At 40.4% G+C, this 25,076-nt stretch overlaps 1 protein-coding gene across 6 annotated transcripts in view; it reads left to right on the forward strand.

Moving 5' to 3' along the window:
• The window catches only part of gse1b (Gse1 coiled-coil protein b), a 298,511-nt gene that overhangs the window by 100,248 nt on the left and 173,187 nt on the right, over positions 1 to 25,076 (forward strand). For all 6 annotated transcript variants that reach the window (XM_066714073.1, XM_066714074.1, XM_066714078.1 and 3 more), the window contains exon 2: positions 1,836 to 2,004. In XM_066714073.1, the coding sequence (XP_066570170.1) occupies positions 1,836 to 2,004 (169 nt within the window). The remainder of the gene's footprint in view (positions 1 to 1,835; positions 2,005 to 25,076) is intronic.

The raw sequence follows: 25,076 nt of genomic DNA on the forward strand, positions 1-25,076 counted from the left end.
CCCCAAATTCCCATGCCAATCAATCAGTCAGTTAGCGGCTCCCCCAGACCCGCTCCCTCCCCAGCGCACTGTGTCCTGTTGTAGCCACTTGGTTAGCTTGGGTTGTGTTTTTCTGAGAGCGGTGAGGTTAGTTTAATGGAAAATGTGATCACTCCGATCAGATCTACACAGAGTTCGTTCGAATCTCTTACCACTCAGATGTGATCTCTGTTTGTGTGAGCATAGGGAAAAAATAAACATGCTGGGGACTGTTGTGTAGTTGACTACATACATGCCCTTTCACCTAAATAACAAAGGAAGACGTGTGATGAGGAAATGTAGCCATTCTGATCTTCTAAACCTTAATTTATTTACTGTAACATGTAGATTAATTGTGTATTGTGATGTTACCTTTGTAAGATTGAGTATATGTAGAACATTGTATGTTGTCACTTTGAATAAAGGCTTACGCTCAAAAATTGAATAGTAATAATAAAAATTATATATAATCAGTGTTTTCAAAGAGGTAAATGTATAACATATGTTACTCAGTGACCCGAGGGACCTTACAATATTGATGTTTGAGCAAATTGGAAGGCCTTGTTACACCCTGTTTCAACTATGGCCTTTTTTTTAACTCCCATACACAACTCAGTGTGACCGTTGACTTGATAGAGGACTTGGTTTGAGTACATCAACATTTTGATCATGTCCCTTTGGCATCCTTTAATATTCCTCTTTGGGAAAGGGGCTTGTTAAATCATGACAACATGCAGAGCTACAGGGTTACAGGTCAAGGTGACTCCTGGAATATCTGTATTGGTATATATCTGCCATATATATATGCATTCCATGTCCAAAAGAATGCATTTTAAACCATATCATTGTGCAGATTATAACCTTTAGCTATTTCCAATAAAACCTCTATTCCAGAAGCCGAATGAACACTCTTATTAGAAAGAAAGAACTCCCGCATTTGACGGCTTCAGCGGCGTCTCTGGTTTGTTGTGGTAGTGACCGAGAATGCGGTTTCAAATTGTCTCCCTCCTCCACTACTGCGGTAAAGATCTCCTCGCCAGCAGAGGCAGGGAAGCAGACTTTCAAATGTCTCTGTGTTTATACAGCGTATTGATCAGTGTGGTGTCTGTGGATTGAACCCCCAGAAGGCTCGGTGCTTGTCACATCCCCTTTTAGAAAATCCAACAAGCTTTTTCCGTCTGTCTGGCTCGGCGGTGCTGTGAAGCTCCCTCTTCTCTGATCTGGCTTTTCAAACGCTGTGTGACTGCTACCCAGTGCTGGCCTCCGTGTACTGAACTGAGAATTACCTGTCGGGTCCCTCAGGCCTTTTTCAGATGGAACTCTAATTTAAATTTAAAAATATATATAGAGGAATATTAGTGCCAGCAAAGGCTCTAAAATAATGAAGCATAATTAATCTGCAGGGAGATGTGATCCTGGGGTCAGGCACAGGAGATGAAGCAGCCGGGAGACATTTTCTTTATTGTTTTTGGTGGGGGTTGTGTTCTGTTTTGAAGAAACCAAATCTACAGGCAGTTTTGCACCCAAGTACTTCATATAGAAAGGAAAATTAGCTTAAACCATGTAGTAGGATTGAGTTGATTGTTACATATGTGTACATAAAGTCTTTACTATGTGGTGGACACCTCTCTGACCTTTTTATTTATGAAAAATGTAAATATATATATAAAAAAAAAACCTGTGGTCTGTTGTGCTGTTTTTTCTTGACTTCTCCAATTCAATATTCTTCTTACTTGGAATTTCAGTGTGCGGTTTTAACCTTTTTAGTATGAACTTTATTTTGATTGTTTATTTTGTGTCTGTTGTTTTTCTTGTAGACTTCATCTGTGGCCCTTGAGATTGTATCTGGGAGCAGGAAGCCCGGGGAGCTTGGCCTACACACAGTGCTGACAGAGGCCTGTGAAGGAGCACGGGAGCCAGGAGTCACGGCAGCCGCTTCATTCCCCTGCAGTCTGGACACAGACGGGGCAGACCTGCAACCCACAAGTAAGGCCCAACGTCTCTTGTTCTCTTCTGCATTTACAAGACAAAGCTGATATCATTCGTGTTCGGTCTGTAAGCAACCGACAGTTGGCGAGAGGTTGAGCTGTTTCAATAGCAAGAGTTGTGTCCTCTTCAAGATCTCAATTTAGATTGGTCTGCTTGGAGTTGTACTGAAAAGTGAACTTGAGAAAAGTTGCGGTAATATTTGCTTATGGGAAAGCTGACCAAGACTCTTAGTGATTCAAAGCTGTAGTCTGTCACCACCTTTTGAGAAGTGGTGCTGTTTTCTGTGTTGAAGGAACTTGTTGCTTAAGATCTTAAATCCGGCATATTGTTGGTCTGGTTAAATTCAGAGAAAATGGTCATTCAGTGTGAAAAGTGGGCTTAAGCTTGAAAGTTCCTAATTTCTTACGATTGAAATCCCATCAGAGAGGCCTGTCTCAAAGAGTGGGAGCCAGACATGACGCAAGGCACTCTCTGCGTTTCGTTTCTTTGTAAAACAAAGAAAAATATACCAAATGACTAATTTACTAATCAAGCATGGACAATGATTAAAGACTTGTGTCTAACCCAGAGTAATTGCATTGCATCATGCTCTATATTTGTATTTAAATATGTCGATCAGGCAGAAAAGAAAATATGTGTAAAGCAGCATGCTTTAGAACAAAAAAATGTAGAATAAGCAGAAATGGCAGCATGAAAGAATGATGTATTAAAGTGCACGTTTTAATATATAGATATTAGTTTTAATTGTGCATAGAGCCTCCAACACATGAACAAACTCACCTTTTCCAACTTTAAAAATGTAACATGTTCTTGTTGGCTTCTGCAAAATCTGTATCCTTCTTCCAGCTTCAGGGAATACTGGTTTGCATGACTATCTATTAATAACTCTTTTTGTGACATGATACGCAAAACTTTCCTGGTACAGCATTCTAGAAAATGCAAATGAGTTAAAACACGTTTCCTGATGGAGGTTTCTATTCCTTTATCTCTTTTGTAGCTTCCAGGGTAGCTTTCAACAGTGTGTATAAACTATAATCATAATTATATATAAACCTTCATATATTCATACATATGTGTATTGTGTATTAAATACAATAATCACTTACCTAGACTAATACAGGAGTATGAATGAATCCACTACTGGACAGAGACATCCAGTATTTAAACAAACCTATAGCTGCTCAGCGAGAGCAGCTGTTTCTTTCCCGAGTGCTAGAAGGATGTTCAGACATCAGTTAGCTTTTAATAAACCTACCTTTTTTATTATAGCTCCTTATCGTAACTATTTATCAAAACATTTTATTGCCTGACATGCAGTCTTTTATGATCAGTTCTAGGAATAATAAGGTATGATTGCCCCCCAAACTGGAGTAGCGATTTCCTAAATTATATTTGAAATGTCCCTATTTTTTAACGTCTTGTCAGAAAGCAAATATACTTTAGTTTTATTGTTGCATGACTCACGCAAGTCCCCTCTGCCGTGTATTAATAAGTACAATCTACTTTCACCTCCTGCAGGAAGAACCTACTTGGAAAAGACTATAGGAATTGCTGAATTACTGCTTTCAAGTTACTCAACTAGTATGATTTTCAGTGTTAACAATGCGTAGATACATTTAACACACTTTGAACATAATCACATAGCTTTCTAGATTTACATTTGGGAGAATCCCAAAGTCACACCAGAGTTGACCAATTTCTTATACAAATGTAAGTCCAACTGATGCACAGTTCACTGATTCAGAGTCAAATAAAACCGTGTACCACAGCATCAACGTACACTACATCATGACTGGGGTTAACAGCTTGTCTGTTATCACCTACCATAATCAAGCCAGTAACTGACAAAGTATGAAAATATACAGAGCAATAATCCGTCTGTCTCAGAGTCTCCCATATGATTTGTAAATATGATGATTTGCTTACATTCTATAGGCAAATTCAGAGCTTATCTGTATCAAGATGAACATAGATGCAATGGCCTTTTTCACCTATCTGTATTTCAAAAGCTTGTCTGAACTACCCCTAGTTAGATGGGAACAAAAACATAATTATCAGCTTTAGAGATGTGTACGATTTATTTATCCCTTGTCCAAATTCCTGTGAAATACACCTAAAATTTGCAAAAGGATGTTACTGGTCGGTCTTGATTTCAAAGTGAGTGTGGAAAAAGTGTGTAGTATGTGGTTAGTCTATTTCTCTGCTTCATGTAACTATTGCCCTAAACATTCAAAGCACTACCTTTGCTTGTAGGTAAAACATGTCCTTGTCATTTGTTTAGACGAGTTTATTCAGTTTAGAGATGTTTTTTGTTGTTTGTTTACTTTTTCCTTGCAGTGTTAATGGTTTTTATTTTCATGTATCCTGTTACTCTTTGGTGTAGTTATTTACTCTGTTCAGGGGTGAAAGAGAGTTTGAGTTTAAATAGCCTGCGATAAGTGATGATTGACTGTCAGTAGAGGGTTTGACAGCTCTGTAATGCTGTTTGAATAGCAGCTTCGAAGAAGGAAATAACAGCGTTTTAACCAATGCATTCAACAGGGTCTGACTGATTTTACCCATCAACAGGATTCAGTATTTCAAGTTGTATAACATGAGCAAAAATACAATACAAACTTGGCAGGTCCTTTTAAATGATTTCATAGGATACTGCTTCTAATGTTTGTTTATCTATACATGAAGGTATAATTGTTTTGGAAATCAACAGATATTGGATTTAAATTGAAGTGCAGATATGTGCTAGTTTGATAACATATCTCGTACTAAAGAGGGAACTCATAAAAGCAGTGGTGACGTTGCTCTCGGGTTCAGGAGCTGTGCCTGTGCATGTGACACTATTGAGATTAGTGAGAATGGACGGCTAAGTCTTAGTCCTGCTTCATAAAACCTTTCCAAATGGGATTGTAAAGAGTGACTAGTATGAAATTCCAATAATGCATGACTTATAAATCCTCCCTTTTTCTGCACGGTGTTGGCTCTTGGAAACATCCTATTAGTCATATAGCCGACCATCTTGTGACCTACATGCTCCTTGTAAGAATTACAGAGCTGAGAAGCAGGACTCCTGGCCCAAGAGGCTATGCCTTCATGAATATTGCAATAATTAATAAGAACTTAGTGAATTTATGACCCCCCACCACACACACACACACACACACACACACACACATGCAACCTTAATCTAAAATGAATGAGGCTGTAGCCTGACTGGTCCTCGTGTAATTTGGCAGCTGTTCAACCCCCAGGTTTCCGATTCATTAATATACAATCCCATTACTGAACACAACAACTTCCTCCCCTGTACATCGGCAATCTCCTACGTCTATAAAACATTACAGACGATGCTTGTAGAAGGCATCAGAGCAATGACAGACCCTCCGATTGTTTTCCCTAAGAAATAAAAATCACTACATAAATCAAGGACCTTCAAGTGTGTGTGTGTGTGTGTGTGTGCACATGTAGCTTGCATAAGTATTGTTTTACTTGAATAAAGGATATAGTGTACAGTGTTATGTATAATACATTGAATATCACAGAGATGTCCTCCAGAGAATTGGAATGAAAGGACTCATGGAAAAGCTATGGAATTATATATGGGTCTTCTGCAATTTTTCTGGCATGCATTCGGCATGCATTTCAGCTGTAGGTATAACGAAAGTGGAGGATTTCAGGGGTTAAATGTGACCACGTCTCGTGCAGGCTGATAAGCTGTTCTGAGGGAGACAGAGGAAAAGTTTTAAATTCTGCCTTACTGCTCGAGTGCACAGCCCCCTGAGGCCCCGGGCAAACCAATTAGGATGGGTTTTGTATCTGTTTATGTTGAAAGCATCCTGTCTCTTTGCATCAAGGCTCATAACATTTTACCACACAAATACTTTTTTCCCCCTTTTCGTTTTCATTAAGAATTCCCTGCATTTCGGTTGAGTTCTTGAGTTCAGATCTCGGAGCAGAGCCTGCATCACACTGACAGGGACTATTTAGCTGTGAGCGTCCTTGCGATGAGCTGTACATCTTTCCCCATGAATAGTCAATTCATCCTGACTTGACACGATGAAACATCCCGTTGCCTGCTCAGAAATGAGCAAGGTAAAATACCCCTCGTTTTAATGGACTGATGAATATGTTGCCAGGGAAAAAGACAGGAGAATGCTGTGGAAACTCGAGTAAAGCTCACTTAGATGCTTTCTGTGGTAATGTGCTAGGTTTTGCAACTTCTTAAAAACAGTATGCTACATTTTATTACACCAGCTCCCCCCATTGCCACTGTTTACTTACACTTCAGTTAATTTCGGCAGCATTTGCCTTACTTTGAACAGTGGAAATCAAAGTCATCAGTCTCTATCCGTGGTCCTGTAGAGCCCCAACCCAGTTCAATTTTTACATCTCACACATATCACCAGTTTGTAAAGACTGGGTGCACATGTTACTGATCCATTAGGAAAGTTACTCAATCAAGGAAAAGGGAACTCGAATTCTTAAGGGCGCAATATTCAGATATTCCAAAGAACCTTGAAATAACTGTTTGGTGTTAAATGTTTCCAAGTCTTTTATCAAGTGTAAACCCTGCCGGACTAGGGCTTTCCAGAATCAGGGTATAAGAAACCTATAATATACAATTCAAAGTCAAAAGTATTCACACCTTTCACTATATGTTAATGTTTATTAATAGGAATTAGAAAGTGTGGCCTGGTGCAGTTGTTTAGTCTCAACTGGTGCTGCTGCTGTTGCTTCCCAGATGATTTAATAGACTGCATTGTTCCCATAAAAGGGTTTCATCCTCCCACGGTCGTGTTGAGGGCCTTTAACCTACTCTCTATCACTGGTGGCTTTGAAGTTCTATCATATTGTACATTTCAGCGATAGTCCTTTAACCCCAAACTTGACCCAGGGTGGGTTAAAGATCAAAGCAAGAATAGGGTAGGAACTCTTTTTGTACACTGTACTGTTTTCTGTGCTTGACCTTTAATGATAGGAGTACCCAAATCTTCATAGTTCTGAAACACAGCCGACTATTTCAAGTTATCACAGCTTATTTCAGTACTTGCAGATATTAAAAGATTAACTCAACCTATCAGTTCTTCTTCCCCTTCTGTATTCTCCATGCGCTTTACAAGAACACTCAATGTAAGACCTGCCAAACGGAATATTATTAGATTTAAGCTGTGATGCAGTGTCAGTTTGCAGAGGAACACTTTTTGATTGACCACCTTCCCCCTGGGGCTGATGGTCTTGATTCTAAAAGGCTGTTTTATGCTGTAGCTCTGCTGTCAGACAAGGAAACAAAAAGGAATGAGTTTCAAATGTTATTCAGGTACCGCCAGAATGAAGATGGGTTTTTTAATAATTATGGCAACTGCAACCCAACTTCAACTGCGGCTGATCTTAAATGGCAAATTAATCCTGCTTTTGTGTTCTCTTGTAGTGAATTAATTGACATTTATTTAACTTTATTAAAGTGAATGGAATTAGAGGGGGGGAAGGTCTGTGTAACAGCAGGTTCTTAGCTCTAAGGAGAGCCATGTTTTAGATCACCTGCTGTTAGGTTTATTATTAATTTTTTTTCCTATTATGTTTTGTTTTGTTTTTTGGTTCTTTAATTGCAGTGAAAATGTGATGTACACACAAGATGCCCTGGAAAATAAGCACTTTGGTGGCTTTACGTATTTGGTGGCCTTTGGACTGTAAGCAATTATTATAAACAGAATGTGCTGCTTCTTCATTTTCTGTGAGTTTACAATGGGAGGTTGCAAAGATACAGCACTATTATCACTTGTACGCAATGTAGCAAAATAATAAAGAGGGCGTGATTTACAGCAGGCTTTCAGAATTGCAGGGAGCACAGTTTCAGACATTGGTCTCTTTATTGCTAAGTGCTATTTAGGAGTTTGTTATTATACTATCCCAACACCAACACCCCCCATCCAATCTGGTATTGCCAATTGTTAAGCAACACAAGTCAACGCCATGACTCCTGTGCTTAAATAGAGACGGGTGTAGGCAGCTCACACACACACACATCCACTTCTTTTCACACTACAGGTAAACAGTGCCAGCATTGGAGCTCGGAGGATTGATGCAGCTCTGACTTATTACTCTGCACACACCAAATAAGCTACACCTGATAAGGCATTAAAAGTGGCATTTTTCATTAAGCGTTAATATCAGTGTATATTAGTATGAAATCTTCCTGCTGTGGTATGAAAGATAGGAAAATTAGTGTAACTATTCTGGTAGCATTCAAAAGAAAAACAATCTTCCCCACAGGAGCTTTGAAACAGCCTTCAGATTCATGTAAAGAAAGATAAGGTACAGCAACCCCCCCCATGAAAAAGCAATGGAAGCATATCGTTTGAATCTGAACTATTTCCAGAATGTCCTGATGTATTTTTTTGCCACGCACGGTGCATGCTCAGCTTTGCATCGTTACTGTGGTTAGTGACCGGCGCTGGAATTGCTGGCTTTACAAGAGAACACAGTGGGCCCGTGGCCTTTGAGCGAATCCCCAGAGTGCAATTAGGCCATCACAGTCAGATGTCACGCAGATGTAATTTTATTGCCATAAGCAGCTGTCACTTTCAAGAGTAGCAGGAAGCTTTATTGCTAGTATTTTAGAAGTTGTTTATTGCACTTTTATAAGAGCTGCCACGGCCAATTAAAAATAAATTTCAGATTCCGCATCCAAGATTTGTACCGTGTTTGCATTCAGGCCGGGTTCCAAGTATATCGCCGGTACAAATGGTGTTGTTTGTTTTTTAACAATCAGAACCGACGGCGCTGGGATGTAAATAGTGTGTTAATAATGGTTAACAGCACATCGTTGGGGGTCTATATTAGCTATGACCGCCATGTGAAAAAGTACAAAGGTTGTTGCATTAACGTTTATACTAATAAATAAGAGAATTGCTTGACAGTGGAGAATTCATCAGGTTCTCTGTATGCAGAACATCCAAAGACACTTGTTGATAATCAGTATGCAAAAACCTCTTTTAATATTCAAGAATATTGCAGCCCTACTCTGTGTCTGCACAGTATTTAGCTTCTTTGTACTATAACATATTTTGTATTGAATTGTAATTTTTCATTATACCACTTGACAATATGTAACATTTTTCATAGTCCCTTATTGAATGTGAGTCACCTTGGACAACGATGACGATCAATAATAATAATAATGATAATATAATCTCCCAAAAGGAAGAAAAATACACACACACCTATATCAATACATATAAATAAATAGATATTTAAATTGATAGATATATAATTGCAACCACCCACACTCGCCAAATAAAGATAACAAAATCAAAACTAGACCAAGTGGGTCTAATTCAGAAGTTAGATTTCTCTGTCTGACAGCTGTCTCTTCTGGAAGACCAAAACCGAAACCGTTCACAGTGGTTCTGGGTATTTACTGCTCTAATATGCATTGTGCCATGAGACTTTTAACACTTTGAATTGAGCGGAGTGAGTCATGTTTTTGTCTTTGTAGTGTGGAAGGGGAGGGAGGCTGCATGCATGCCTCTACTTCACAGGAGTCCAGACATAGTGCTGGTAGGCAACTGAAAAGGCATGAAATTGTGCCAATAAGCAGCAGCCCTGTGTTGTTCTCTGCAGGGAAGGAAACAGTCATAATTTTTGCAAAAAGAAAGCAGGGCTGAGTCACATTCGGAGGAGCTCAGATACTAGAAGTCGGTCGAGTGCAACTGTAGCTAAACTCATGGGAAATCAGGAAGTGGGGAGTGTAGGAATTTAAACACCCTCCCTTTCACACTTTCACACACACACTAACACACTTTCACAGACTGAAATGAGCCTTATCAGATCAGATTAGGAATGAAAGTTGTATTTATTTATTTCCTATTAGACGACCATTGAATAAAAGACCTCTTGGAAAAAAAAGACTACAAAGAGTTCACTGCCTCCTGTAGTCAACTCAGGTCCAGGAAGTAATGGATTACAGGAGTAGAGAGAGGGGTCTGAGAGTGCGCCAGCATGGTAAGAGTACCCCTTTATTTCTGCTTCTTCTTTTCTCTACTGTATTTACGATGAGTAGATCTGCGATTTCACACCAGCGAGCGAGAAAGCAAAGCTCTCCTACTCCTTTTGAGCGCTGACATATGACAACAACAGGTGGCCATGTGTTGAGCTGTGGATACCTCTAGCAGAGGGTGTCACATTTCAGGACAGCACACTGTATTTAACTACTGATGCCACTGCTGATAAAGCGACTGTGTCATTTTCGGCTAACTGCAGCAGTGCCCGGTGGAGGTGGAAAATGCATTCTAGTGTTTGTAAAGCGGATCATTGTAAAGAAGTGGTGCTTGTGCTTTTTGTGGGTGAAATATACAAGATGTTTACATGCACAATAAAACGATTTTAATGCATTACGATGACTGATGATAACACTACTTTCAATTGGAGATTGCAATGCTTTGAATACAGTATTAACACTGGCTACAGTGGAGAACCCAACTTGCTTTATTGACAGACATATGCAATGCCTACTTTCTAGTAAGCGTCTATCGAATCGCACTCTTTCGCAGGCTCTTTCTCTGTGATGTCTGACTCAGAGGTATTTAGCTCAACTACATGCGGCTCTTTGATTTAAACGGCACGGTGGATGAACTGATGCTAAAAGTGTGTGTGAAATGAATACACCTTAGAGCCTCACTTAAAGCAGTCCTCCCTTTTCTAATCTGCGCATTATGCTCTAATTGGATTGCGACTAGGTTTTTAGCAGAGCTGGAAAGTGATCAACATTAGGCTCACAACGCGGGAATGAAAAGCCTCTTGATGATAGTATTGCTGACGTCTCTTTAAAGCCACAATGTACGTGTGCTCAGAGGAGGAATACAGACTCCCACACGGAATTTCACTTTACTCATCTCTCATATTCACGCCAGGCTCATTCTCCCAGATTGGAAACAGGACTGCAGCAACTGCAGCCTCCTTTCATAAGAGCAGAAGACGGGTCCACGTTTGAAATCCCATTCTGGGTTTCTCTGGTGGTAATGAAGCACAACTTTGTTGTGTATCGTCATGCCATTTCCCAACAGAACCTGGAGTCGGTTTCTACTGAATGTTGTGTTCGTTTTTCTCTTCTTTTATGCCCAAGGCATTGTTCAGTCTTAAAGACTGACCTTGCTACGCTTGAGGTAACCAACAGTGGGCCTAGTTTATACTTGTATGGGAGAAATGTAAGGAAAATCAGCTTATTGTAGGTAGTGTTGTTTGACCAGTAGGTGTCACTCTTCCCTGTGGACCAGATCATCCAAAGCAATGGCTCAATTCTTGCATCAGCAGAGAAAAGGCAACAGGAGGTGCCTGCTTGTATATGAGAATCGGTTGTAGGTTGGGAACCACTGAGTCACAGCCAAGTCTGAGAACCGAATCTATCTGACCTGTCTGCAGCCTCTCCCCTTATCTGGAATAAGGTTCAAGTCTGTTTCCTACCCCCAACCCCCAACCCCCACATCCTAGTCCTCCCTTCTTAATGGCATTGGGACTTTGTGGTTGAATGAAGTTTAAATAAATACATGATAGAAGAAATATAGGATGCAGGTGTTTTTATACACAACATTTAAAAGAACTAAGCTGTCTGAAGTCTGTGACGGGCATTTGTTATATCCATATGAACTGAAACAACGCAACGCAATCAGGTCTAAGCAGAACTTTGGCTGTGTGTGCGAGAGAACAAGAGTGCTATCTGGCCCAGTACGTGCAATCTCTTTGTACACACTCGTTCCAGACTCTGATAACAAAAGTGGATTGAAAATATACTCTTATCCACTTAGAGAGAGACAAACAAAAGAGGCTGAGCAATGACAATTACTGATGTTTACCTCGAGCGTATTCACGGAGCGCTCGCCTCCCCACGTCTGCAACTCGCAGGTCTAAACCCAGACACTGTTCCTACGGTGTTAATTGTTTATAAAGTCGCCGAAGGAGCTGCCGAGTCTAATAGCTTTTTCTTTTCAATCAGTAGAAAATTGGTGAGCGATAACCATCCGCCACCCTCCTTTATTGTGTTTCATCTTAACTGATTCGTCAGTCAGGGAAAGAACAGCAGTCGATGGTAGTTATTGTTGAAACCACGCAGGGTCAGCTAGTGACCATAGTGCTTTGTCATTTACCTTGATTTTGAATCCTAATAATAAAAGCAGTAGCAGTGGTAATAGTGTATGGTTAGATATATATTTCAATGCCAGCGTTATTTTCAATAGCAAGTTGTTAAATCTCTACAGTACAGGGTCAAAAGCCACGTAAAGCTGTTATATGTGGTTCTGCACTCAATGTCTCTTGACACAAACCAGCACTGTTACACTGGAAAAACTGGCACAAAGAGAAAACACTTGATATTTCCCCTTCCCAATCTCACATAAATAATAATAATAAATAAACAAATAAGTATTACAGTTGTCCATCAAATGAGCCGCAGGTCACATGTTGCAACTGACGAGATGTAGTGTGTTTACTAAGGGAAAGGATGGAAAAATACTACTAACTCTACTATACATTTCTCGTCTCAATAGGAAAAAAACAACAACACAAACCCATAATTTAGGACCTTACCTAAATAATGGCCGGGGAAGGCAGGGCAGCAAGTGAGTGGGTTGTCTTCTGCCGCGGTGTGCGCCTGTGTATTTGGGGGGAGTGGAGGAGGCAGGTTATTGAAATTCTGCACGAGACAAGTACAGTATCTCGCAGCACTCTCTAAATCTTTCCACACCACTGCACCTGGCATCGCGCCGCGGAGCTGTCGTCATTTTCCAGCAGGCTGACAAGAGTTTCCTTAAAAACTGAAATAAGCAAACAAAAAAAAAAAGTCAGAATCCAACCAGAATTTTTTTCTCTCTCTCTCTTTTTTTTTTTATATGAAGTCTTAGACGGAGAGCAGTGGCTCCAGGGCAGAGGGAATTAGTCAGGAGACAGTGGCTTCGGAAAGACGCCAGGGTTATTAGTCTCTTGTGGGGTGGGCAAAAGGTTATGCTATAACTTGTAGTGAGGGGAGGGAGGGGGTGGTGGTGAGAGAGTGGGGGTATGAGGTTTTATAACTCTTGGATATGTCAACAAAGGGCTCAGTTCTGACATCTCTCCAGCCCTTGAATTCTTCAGCCCTTTTTTCCCTCTGTTTTTTTACTTCCTGGTGTATTTTTAGTGCCTGCGTGTGGCCAACAGCCCAGGAATGTAAGGTTCTGGGGGGCTCTGAAATTAATCAGCTGGTCAAAGCCTGCGCCCTGTAGTTCAGACGGTGCTGGTCCCAGTCTGCCCTGTGTCACCCCCAACTGGGACCGGGATTCCCCATGAGGAGCCGCAAGATTGACTGAGCCCCACCCTGATTGGCTTCACTTCAGGCGGCCTGGCTTTTCTCAGCTTGTCATATACATACTCGTCGGGTGCCTGTGAGTGTTATCAGAGACAGATGCACCGTTGCTCACAATGCTACGCCTTTGCTGTTTGTGGCAACGGTCTTGCAACGTGCAGAGATTTGGGCATTATGCTTCTCAAAGGATGCATGTTAACTGTCTCAATCCCTCACATGTTAAGCACAGGGGTTGTAGCAGGGAGTCGATAAACAATTGGAGAGGGTATGAAAAGAAAACCTAATTAGGTATTGTATTGATCAGAATTGCAGAAATCAGCCACACTGACCTGCCAGTCTCAAGAGCCCTACAAGAAGCAGAGATTGAGGGGTGAGAGTGTAATTCAGGCTCCCCATCATCTCCTCACCTCCTCTGATGATGTCCGGATTTGCAGAGATTCCTGCCTGTTTTGTGATTTCAGTAACACCTCCACTGGTGTTAGACACCGATCGCACCCCTGAACCATTCATTCTGGTGGCACTCACTTTCTAACCTTTTCACTTTCAATATAGTTCTGTTCCTCTCACTTCTCAAGGTAACGCATGCTTGCTGTCAGGTTGAAACCGATTAATTCAGCGCAGTGATGCCCAACTGAGCGACTCTTGGAGGCGAGAGAATTTTAATCCCCAAGAGTCAGCAGTCGCACAAGAAATAGTAAAAAATGGGATGTTCACCCTTACGATCCAGAACGATCACTTGGGTTTCGGGAAACTTTTCTTGGCTTGTTTGTGTAACTTTGGTTTCCATTTTTCTGTTGAGAACATCATTCTTAAAATTGTCAGACAGACATTAATTAAAAAAGACAGAAACAGTGTGTAATTGTAGTTCTATTTAAATTTTGGTGCACCAGGGAAATGTTTCAAATAAGTATAAATGCTGTTATAACAACTGAAAACTTTTTTTTTTTCCATGGCAGGCATTTATAGATCTCTTAAGATGGCAATTCTGTAGGGTTTTTCTGGTTTTACAATTGATCTCATAAAACAGGTGTTTAGCACAGGGGGCAAAAGGCAGGTCACCCAACCTCTGACCTTGCAGCACAAAGGAGTCGACAGTAAACATAACAGTTAAGGGGCCAGTGTGTGAGAGCAAGAAGCTCAGAAAACAAGGTGTTGTATTTGTGTTCAAACCTTGGCAATATCGGAGGGTTTGGGATCTGTTTTTATTTTATGGGGTGTCTCGCTCCGTTGGTCTGAGCTGTGGGGAAAGGAAAAAGACTGTGGATTAGAGTCGTGTGGTTTCCCTAATGCAGTGCTTGTGAGAGGGCAGAGAGCACAAAGCTTGCAGTTGTGTGGCTTCACATACCATGTGGTGTGGTCTCCGCAGTGCCGCCACAGAACAAGCCCAGTCCCAAGAACGGTCATGGAAAACTGTGCTATTGATCGGAGGCAATCTGTCTCCCTGAAGCTCTGTTTTTGTGTTGTGTGGCTTCAGAGCTGGAGCATGGCCTTAGGGTCGCTGCTGGCTGAATGTCTCTGCGCTGTGTCTGCCCGTCAGAAAAGTTAAACCTTTATTGAATCATGACCCTGCCCCGGCTTCTGATATCAAGCTAAATCCATAAAAAAACGGAGGTTGAGGCAGTTGCAAGGGCAAACGCCGGCTGCTGTTGAGTGCGAGAGAGGAACTGTTAATCCTGGTGCCATGGTGCTGTCAGGGAGTTGAGGAAGAGAGAAGCAACAAGATCTTTTATTCATGGGGGCCAATGCTTTTGTAAAGGAACTGTTAAGAACAAGGCGTAGTAAAAAAAAGCAAAAGTGGTTGGGGCAGATCCAGTGCTTTTGTAACATTTCTGAGCACAGTGGAGGCCTTCTTTCCATGTTGTTTCATCTGAATAATTTATATTTTTCAATGTGCATATTGAATACAATTTTAGCTGTAAGATGCAGGGTATGTTAAACATCAGATTGAGTTCACTTGTGTAACACTGTCAGTCATGTGAGTGGCCAGTATTTTGCAACTGCGTTTTGAATGTATCACTGCCCTGTCTTATCTACTTTGACCATCTGGCTGATTTACCATCAGCTAAGGTAAGAAAGGCCACATGCAAGTGACTCATCTGCTCTTTATCTGCGCTGTGTCGACTGTGCTCTGGAGAATATTATATACAACATTTCTTTTTGTAGAAGAGGAGCTGGGTGAGACTCAATGACATTACAGTTCTAAGCAAACATATTTACGTGTAGACGGCTGCAAAATATGTTTTTGAAGCCCTGATATTTAAAGCAGCAAATTCATTATTTTTGATAGCTGTGTTTTTAAATAGACTGTTGTTTTGGAGAACGCACATTTTTAATGTGATTTTATTATTTTTGTGTTTTTGTTTTTTATTAAAAGGTCCATTTGAGTTAGTTTGGCACTACGTGAAAGTTCTCATTGTTAAGTCGCATTATTTGATTTGCTAACGGGAAAAGTACCGTATTACCAAAATGTGGTCTAAATTCTGCATAAAATGAAAGACTAAATATAGCCCCCTTTCTCTGGTTAAAGAGCATGTAGTGGGTTCTTAAAAATATGTTGCTACAGCTGTGTAATTAATGTCCATTAAATGTTGTTACAAAGCAGTTATTATTATTATCCTATTATTGTCCTACAGTCCAAACAGCGGTGGTTCTTATTTGGACGGTCATAGCCAGCTGTATAAGGACTACCACACAGAGCAATTGTACAATTTGTCGGGTGCCGTCAGGGCTGGGGGGGTCTTCAGTCGGCCAGCATTTCCACGACTTCTCGAGCAACAGCAACCCCTGTGGCTTACCAGGCACCTGTGAGCTCGGCAGTGTCAACAGAGAGAGCCGTGTTAGTCCTCCCCTCAATGCGAAAGCTTTTCTGTTTGCGCTGTAGACTCAACAGTGTGGAAATGAAGCAGATGGCTTGGCAGCACACATGTTGGAGGAAGTGTGTTAACTGCCTACATCCCTCTCGCGTCAAGCACAGGAGTTGTAGCAGCGAGTTGTGTTGATTCACAATTGGTGATTTGGAATTCAGAAGGTGTGAAAGAAAAGGTAAAATTGACAATTCCAATGATTTGCAAAGGCCACAATTGTTGGTCTACAAGCTCTGAGACTTAGCACTATGAAAGTACGCCACACATCCCACAAGACATCCTAAAAAACAATGGAATTGAATCTTTTACTTATTAATGAGAAGAACAATTACAGGTACCAGTATGTTACTGTAATAACAACATGCCAGGATGCTATACTTTTTTACTGCTAGGCACTGTACCATGTGAAAATGCTTTTAAATCAATGGCTTGCTTCAAATATAAATAAGTAACTATGTGAGTCAGTTTCTTTTGTGGATATGAAAGAGAAGTAGGGTATGAAGTTTTACTTTTTCATTTTCTTTTTTAACCATGGGAGGGTTTTTACACCACAACACAGCGAGCTTGTAGTGTGGTTCTGCTGCTGAGGTGTCACCACCACATATAATTCTAATTATGAATACATGTGAACAGTTACTATAAGAGTGACTGGGGTTACTGTCATCGCTTTCAGGGTCAGCTGTAGGGAGAAAAGAGGCCGAGGGAACGGAAATGAGCAAGAAGCTACTACGATTCTGAACCTCAGAGCAAAATAGACCACATCATCTGTATGGCACGAAAGCAATGGTCCCTCTACATATACCTCACATGAATGCTAACAAAGGTGAGAAATGTGGTCCTTGACATGAGTGACTTGGTGGAAATGTTCATGCCTTTTGTAACATAAAGACAACAGTACACATAAGATCTTATTATTCAAAAGAAAAGCATTCCTCTGCAAAGAAGACTAAAGCCTGTGTGTTGCACTAGTAGGCAAATAAAATAGTCAGACTGATTATTATCAGATACTCAGCCTCTTTTTAAGACAAAAATACTCTTGTTTTTCTTTTTGGAAATAACAAACTCTTTGTAATGTTTGAAAATGTAACATTCTGTCAGTATAACTCTCAAAATTACATTCAGGTCCAGGCTGCAATCTGTTTATTTGTGTATCTATTTTAAAGAACAATATCTACAATTCCATGTCTAAAAGAATTACAAGAAGCAAATGTTTTTTTTTATATATATATATTTCTTCTTTGTAATAAACTTCATTCACATTATTATTCAACCTACCCCCCCCCCGCCCCGATTCCAATTGGCATACTTTACATATTTTAATGATTGGAGCCATCAACAGAAATGAGCATAGAGGCTTGAAATAGATTTTCATGATAGATTTTATATATATATATATATATATATATATGTATATATATATATATATATATATGCATACATATAAATATATGCATATAGTATGCCTCAATGTCTTAATCTATAATAATGTATCTCCGCTATCTCTACTGGTTAATAAGCAGAATTAAATGGAGAAAAACACATTAATTAAAGCAGTGACAAGTTCATGCTAAGGTCTCTTTTGCAAGAGCCTTTAGATATTTATCAGGTTTTTCAGATGAATCGTCTCCCTTGCATTATAATTAAGACATCACTGAAATTAGTACTCCTTATATTGATGCAACAGTTTCCAAGCCATTTACAAACTGAAATTCAGGAGAGAAGGCAATCCCTTACAGCCATCACACTCCTGACTTCCTGTCTGTGTTTGAATACAGGAAATTATCATCTTTCTTTTGCCACACTGTATCACCCATCACAACCCCTTATGCAAGCCACTTGGAGGCAAAAAATGCATGTGACTAAATACACACAGGCAATTCTAATCTTGCACCATTCTGCCAGTATAATACTTGATAGCTTGTTAGCAACACGAATTAAGAACAATCCTTTTCAAAGAAAACAACAGGCATACGTACAGTACTACACCAGCCTTTGTCGATCCACTGCTGGATGAAGGCCTCCCCAAGATGTTCCCACTTGCTTCCATCTACAGCTTCTTAACCTGATAGAACCTGTTTTCAAATCAAAACGTATTAATGTTTTTTCCTTCTATTTCTAAATGAAAATGATCTGACAACCTTCTTATTTACCAGGGTGGGCTGTCATATAGTTTTCTGTTAATTCTTGTCATACTTGTAATTGAGTCTGTGGGTTAAATTTCAGCTCTGTGGGGAAGGGTGGGGAACAGAGTAATGGCATATGAAAGTAAAAACTGAAAAAGCCCACAGAAAAATCATAAATCAATATCAGATCAAGGGTCTAACCAGAGTAAATGCTTTTTCTCTTTCACTTTCACATGTCTCTCTCACCCATGACCTGCAAGACTCGTTTCATTTTCATGTAATTCACTGCAATGACACTTGCATCACTTCTCATTTGTGAAGAGATTGTTCTAAACGCCGTCGTCTGCATCCAACTCTCGCCTTCCACATCTGTGAAGTCTACCCCGAGTGTTGCCGTGGGTTACGGACATTTATAACACTATCTGCTTGTCCTGTTGTACGGTTTGTGCTTTTGAAAGCTGCAGATTTGAATGTTATTACCCCCTCCCCAACACCCGAACGTCAAACACAGTAGCGGATATTGTGTCAATGTGTTTTTGCAAGTGATAATTGCCCAACTTGGTACAAGCATGTTTTAAATCAATCAAAGTGAAGAGTGTGTGCTTTTCTTGAAATAGAAGATGAATTTCAGTTTGCTTGCAATAGAGCTTTCCTTGTATTTTCAGAGCTGGGCAAGTGTAGGTTTTCACACTTGTCTGACCACCTAATGACTTGTTATATACACTATATTGGGCTTTAAACCTTCTGGTTAATGTGCCGTTTCCTCTTTAAAATGCAGGTTTGCCAAAGAAAACTTCTGCTCCCATGTTGTATTGAGATTGGTGGTTAGTAACCTTGCTTCATAAAAATCACCACACGTATTCCCATTTCTTTCTGCATGTAGCAAAATGTTCCCGTCCAGATCTGAAACGAGAGACAGATCAAGTATGTTTTGAAGTCTCTGTTCACTTAACTTTAGACTTCTGTCCAATATTTCAAATCCACGGACTTAAATAATGTATTTATGAATGCTTTAGTATTTCGACTGCCAAAGCTTTCTGGAGAGAATTATTGTCAGAGGAAACACAAAACATATTTGAGCAATCACAAAAAAGGTCATTCTTCAAATTGCTGCAAGTGTCAGAGTTTCCTGTGAAGAACCCATTTTGCAAATAATGATTTTGAACTTAATCTTAGGAGTCAATCATTTTCGATTGCCTGCATGCAAATTGTGGTTCCCATTCACATTTAAAAGAATATGTAGATTTTTTGAGGTGTTCATGCTTTTACAAAATATATCTAACTTTCTTGTAATTGTTAATATTGTAGGCCATATCATGTGTGTTTCATTCATTTTCACTCAAAATTGTCCACCCAAAACGTAATGTATGCAGGAAAGCATATACGTGAATATAGAAAATGTTGTTTTCATTATCAAATCATAGCATCTTTGCACCTCTGTGACCAATCTTTGTCCGCTGTCATGTGCAAGTTGCCTTCCCTTTCATGGACTTATTTTCCAAACCCACATGAAACATACTTCCTTACAGACCATGCAAGTGTTGAATAGTTTGGTAATAGATCGCTAACCTCCAGAAGGTACCTCACACATGCCTCAGTAAGGTGTCTGTGTGGACGGGCTTTAATAAGATTAGATTCCCTTCACGCCGTCTGCCCGTCTTTCTCTGTTATCAGCCTCATTCCTCTGGTACTTTCTGTTCCCGATTTTGCCAGCCCCATCCGCAATCACTCATCAACTCCCCAAGAGGATATTCATCGTACAATTGAACAGTGATAGGACTCCTGGGTGTAGAAAAGCCTCTGCTCAGAGCACAGGTTGAGGGCTACAGTCCAGACATCGCTATGACCCTGTCACAGCCAACCTGGACAAAGATTACCCAGGGGGCTGGAGTGCAAATGGCCAAGTGCTGCCGTGGTTGAGTTGGCTTTATTCTGCCTGGGTTTCCTCTGCTTGTTGAACAAGGCAAGTAACTCCTAGATTAGAAGGTAGAAGGAAAAAAAAAAAAAAACTTTCTCTGATAACCTAACTTTTACCTGGATTCCCAGCTTTATGGCAGGTCTGTCTGAATGGCACCGCTTGGCCTCCTGAAAGGTCATTGCTGGGGAAAACATGGGTGAAGACCCCTGGAGGTGGGTCGGGACTCCGGGGACAGGCAGGTGAGATGCCTGCTCTGATTGCTCCGACTCTCCGCTGTAATCGCATCTGCATCACACAGTCACCATTCATCACTTCACATCACAGCAGCCCTCCACTGACCCTCACTATCAGCAACACGACCGCTCACTGCCGGAAAGGGTGGAACTGGGTGGCTTTTCACACAATCCTTTTAGGAAACGGTGGCACTTTATTGGTTTTAGAACCATTTGATCACATTTGAAATATCTAATTTTGCTTTCCCCATTTCCCCATTTAGTTTTTTTTGCTCAAAACATAACACGTAGCAAACCAGTTTTGATGACTTTTTTCTTTTTTTGAGGTCTCCTGGACTTGTACAATAATTACACTATGTGCAACCAAACCAACCACATGCGAAATAGCTTTCTGATGGGTACACCATGGTTAAACAGTGGATGTGGTGCCCACTGTTTTCTGCTACCAGTGGTTCATTCTTTTACTGTGGCTGGAGGTTTGAACATGTTTAATTTAAAGACATGAGCTACATTTTCTACTTGTACTGTTTGGTTATTGCTTTACTTTACTTACTCTAATGTCCATGAAAGGTCAATGGAATTAAGTATAGTACAATGCCATTTGAAAAGTCCTAAAAAGCTTCTGGACAATAGTGGCATTCAAAACTTCCCAGATTACAGAATAGGTAAAAGCATTCAGAAATGGTGGCTGTCTGAGTTTAGGACTAAAATGTTTTGTTGTCTACACTAATGTCAGCAGCCAGCTCAGTGCTCACTCATTCTTGTGTGAAACATTGAGTAATTACCTCCTCAGATTCAATACAAAGCAGATGCATCTTACAGTTGATAACAAGCTCTGTATCCAGATTAAGGGTGATGCTGACTTATTGCAAAGTAATTTTCTTCCCTATACAGACTCAAGCTCATCTTATCTTCCTTGGATCCTCATTGCCAGTACGCTTGCAAAATTTCCACTGAAGAGCAGACCTGAGCTTGACCTTTGGCTGATAAGGATCTTTATCTCTGTTGCAGTTTTGAGCAGTGGATAGTTGCACTCTTTTCCTCTAAGAAAAAAAAGACAAGTGATGCTTTAGAAATAAAAGGATGAATAAGAGAATGGGAAAGACTGTGTACCACTTTAATGTTAAATTGTTTAATTACCGTGCTGTATGGTGACCGAGTCTAAATTTCATTGTACACCTCCTACCTCCTAACTCTCCTCTCCTTCACTGCCTGAAATGGCATTTGAATTAAGAGTCGAGGGAACATTTTGATGCAGAAACAGAAACTGAATCCCAGCCCTATCAAATCAGCCATTATCTCCTTCGCGGGTGCTGCTGTGTCTATTCAGATTTCCCTGGATTCCACTTAATTTTGCTTTCATAAAACCTAAGATGCGCAGGCTATTCAAGGGCAAGTGTAGCACTGATAGTTGTTTTAAAAGAAGCACAGTGCTCCTGTCTCAGTTCAGAGGTGCCTAACCAAATCCAGCTCTACACTAAGTGCTTTTCCTTGTACTCAGGGAGCGAGTGTAACGCAGCTCACAAATCCAGTAGAGTCACGAGGCCTTTGGATATTTGCTTATTTATACGAAAGGCAATTTTGTCTTTCTCTTCCTTCCCTTTCTTTCCCCCTGTTTTTGTAATGATCCGACACACACACCTGCAGCCGTCATTCTGATATGAATTCAACTTCACTGGACCCTCTGCTTTTTGTTTCCATTTTTGAGGCCACGCATGCATGCATTTCTAACCTCACTCGTTCAAGCAATTGATGTCCCTTCTAGTGGTCATCTACTCTTCTATAGACTGAAGAGCAGCAAGTGCAGGCGAGTCTCCAACCCTCTCGCTGTGACCACATTTCACACCCAAGACGATGAGTGAGTCACAAAGGTGGATAAAAATAAAGCAATAACAGGCCTGAGCTAGTGGTACGTGCATGTGAATCTGTGTAAGTACTTGTCCCCGTTGATTGCTTTCAAAGTAACTTTAACCCGGAGATGGCGTTTAAGTCGTCGATTTTTTTTTTTTTTTTAATCTATACATTACATCATGCGAGGATTTCTTATAGATTTTTCTTTCACTTCCTTCAGAGAAAAATGAAGGATATCTGCTAAATCCATTGGACAAGTAACAGATCCCTTTTTCAGAGATATTATTGATGTACCGAAGCTTCTCCATAGCTGATTTTCTGTTTCTGACAAGCAGATTGTGTCACTGTCTTGCGGCAGCGACTGCAGGAAGGGAAGGGTTAAATTCTGAGCCGAATAAAGGGGAGCGCTGCTGTACTGAGCGTGACCCCCCCTGGTGGTATCTGTTCTTTATAGGCACTAATCCCTGTGTGTTTAGCCTTTCTTCTGTGCAACTGTCTGCATTTGCAGTGCCTTGCCACACGAGGGAAACAGTGGGTTTAAACCGCCGCCAGTTCACAGCCTTCGAATAAAACGCTTCTCCCTCTGTGAGCATCAGCAGACTGGAGGTCTGAAAAATACATTTGTGGTTTCTTGCTGGAGACTGGGAAGCAGCGTCAGGGAGTCCGGCGGCTCTAAACAGACCCCAAAATCCCCCTCAGTCCCATTCTTTTGCATTGACATTTAAAAAAAGTACTTCAGTTTGCTCCATATAATACCAGTTCATTGCTTGCTTTTCCCTTAATAGACATATATTACATTCTCAGCTGAGGCTGTAGTTGCTGCACAGTGCCTATAGCTCAGCCATCATACAGGCCTTTCTCTTTTTAACTCGCCGCCTACCCACAATTCCCTGCTCACGGGGAATGAGAATGAGATTTGATACCATATTGATATTTCCTTTTGAATAATACATACCAGTCATAGCAATGTATTATTCAAGTACACATTAAGTAAATGCAGCTTGCAACTTGCATGTTTTTTTCTTTCTTTCCTGTCTCGGAAGTGCATGGAAGCTAAATAAAATTATAGTAATGTCTCATTCATAAGAAAATTGTTTCTTTCCCCTCTAGAGTGTAAAAGAGTATTAATGTTATCATTACTGTTGTGGATTTTATTTTTATGAATCCACTGGGGGACCGAGATAATTTGACCTAAAGCCTAATGTAATTTTGGAAGTAAATTAATTAAATTAGTCTCTAAATGTGGACAGCAGACTATTACCATAATACATTTTTTTCCTTTTTATGCCTCTTGCAATGTTCCTTTGATAGAATCAGCATTAAGTCTCTTAGCACAGATGAATTAATGTAGCAGGGGTCTGCGGAGAATCACTTGGGATTGATTTTGACATAATTTCAAGTTGGCACTTACTTTCTGTAGGCCTCCCTGGCTCCGCGTGTCCTAATGTAAACCAGCTGTATATTAAAAAGACAGAGCTTTTCACTCGGGGTGGGAAGAAGCGGCTCACATGTTAAAGGGGGGGTGAATCAACTGAGAAGAAGTAGAAGGAGAAGAAGGAGGGTCAGGGCCTGGGAAATGAAATGTTCATAAACATAGGGCCCGAGTGCTTAAAAGGGAAATCAGCAGCCATTAAATCTCATTAAACTTTAATGCCTATCTGTGCCACTTTCTGGCAGGCTACTGCTTTAATTTGACGGGTGTGAAAAGAGAATTATCAAATAATTTTATAGCCTGGGAATTGTTTTTCTTTGTGTTACATGAAAAGCTCCTTAAGCTAAAGGCCACACGCCACTGCGCGTCATAAGCCTACTCCAGCATTGTTATTATTATTATTATTATTATTATTATTATTATTAAGAAAGACAATATCATGATTTTTTCCTACACTGTCATTGCAATAAATGGTGCGTTTTAATGCGACTGATTTGTGTTAATTCCACGCCAGTATATTTGATTTGCTTTGCCGTTCCAGTTCCTCATCAGCTTCACTAAACATAGCTCACATTTCTGGGGCGTCCACAGCAATGTGTGTGTACTTTGAAAAAGAGTTATTATCCTATTGCTCACGATGCATTATTAAAAAGGTCTATTGTTTCTTAGCAAGATATGCAAATGAGCATGCGTGCATCTAATCAGCTAAACAGTTGAGCGTTTATTGAAGCAAGTGATTTATGCCATTTTATATTATAGGGCAAACAACATAAGCCCACATGACCTGCTCCTGGATATATTAAATCCAGTGCTACTCTCTGGTTAGTATAACGTACAGAACACATATTCTCTAACCGAATGCATATTTATGGGTGGGTTTAACGCATTGGATCTCTTCTGATTTGGGCTCAGTTCTCCGTGATGCGGCTGTGGCTTTGATGTACCAGTTACCGTTGCTCAACTTTTATCACTATCTATCAATCTTAACTTGCTCTTCGCTAACAGCTTGTCATCTTATATATTGCATTGCTGATCGCATACCTTTGTTGAACTGTTTTGCATAAAGTTGACATTATTAGGATGAGCCTAATTTATTTAAGCAGTGATACCTGACAGAGAGGGATTGGACCAGATATTAGGGACCGTTGTGTTTCGTGGTAATAAGCTCAAGATGTGTCATCTACGGTGGAGTCCCCCCTCCTTTGAGGAGAGTATAATAATGTAAAGCAGAGAGAGGATGTGAAATGTCTGTATTTTTGACTGTCAGTACAGTATATGCCAGTGTTGTTGCACATACTTCAGCTGAGGAAAACAAAAATGGCTGA

This window comes from Amia ocellicauda, chromosome 9 (assembly GCF_036373705.1).
Source record: "Amia ocellicauda isolate fAmiCal2 chromosome 9, fAmiCal2.hap1, whole genome shotgun sequence".
Taxonomy (NCBI): domain Eukaryota; kingdom Metazoa; phylum Chordata; class Actinopteri; order Amiiformes; family Amiidae; genus Amia; species Amia ocellicauda.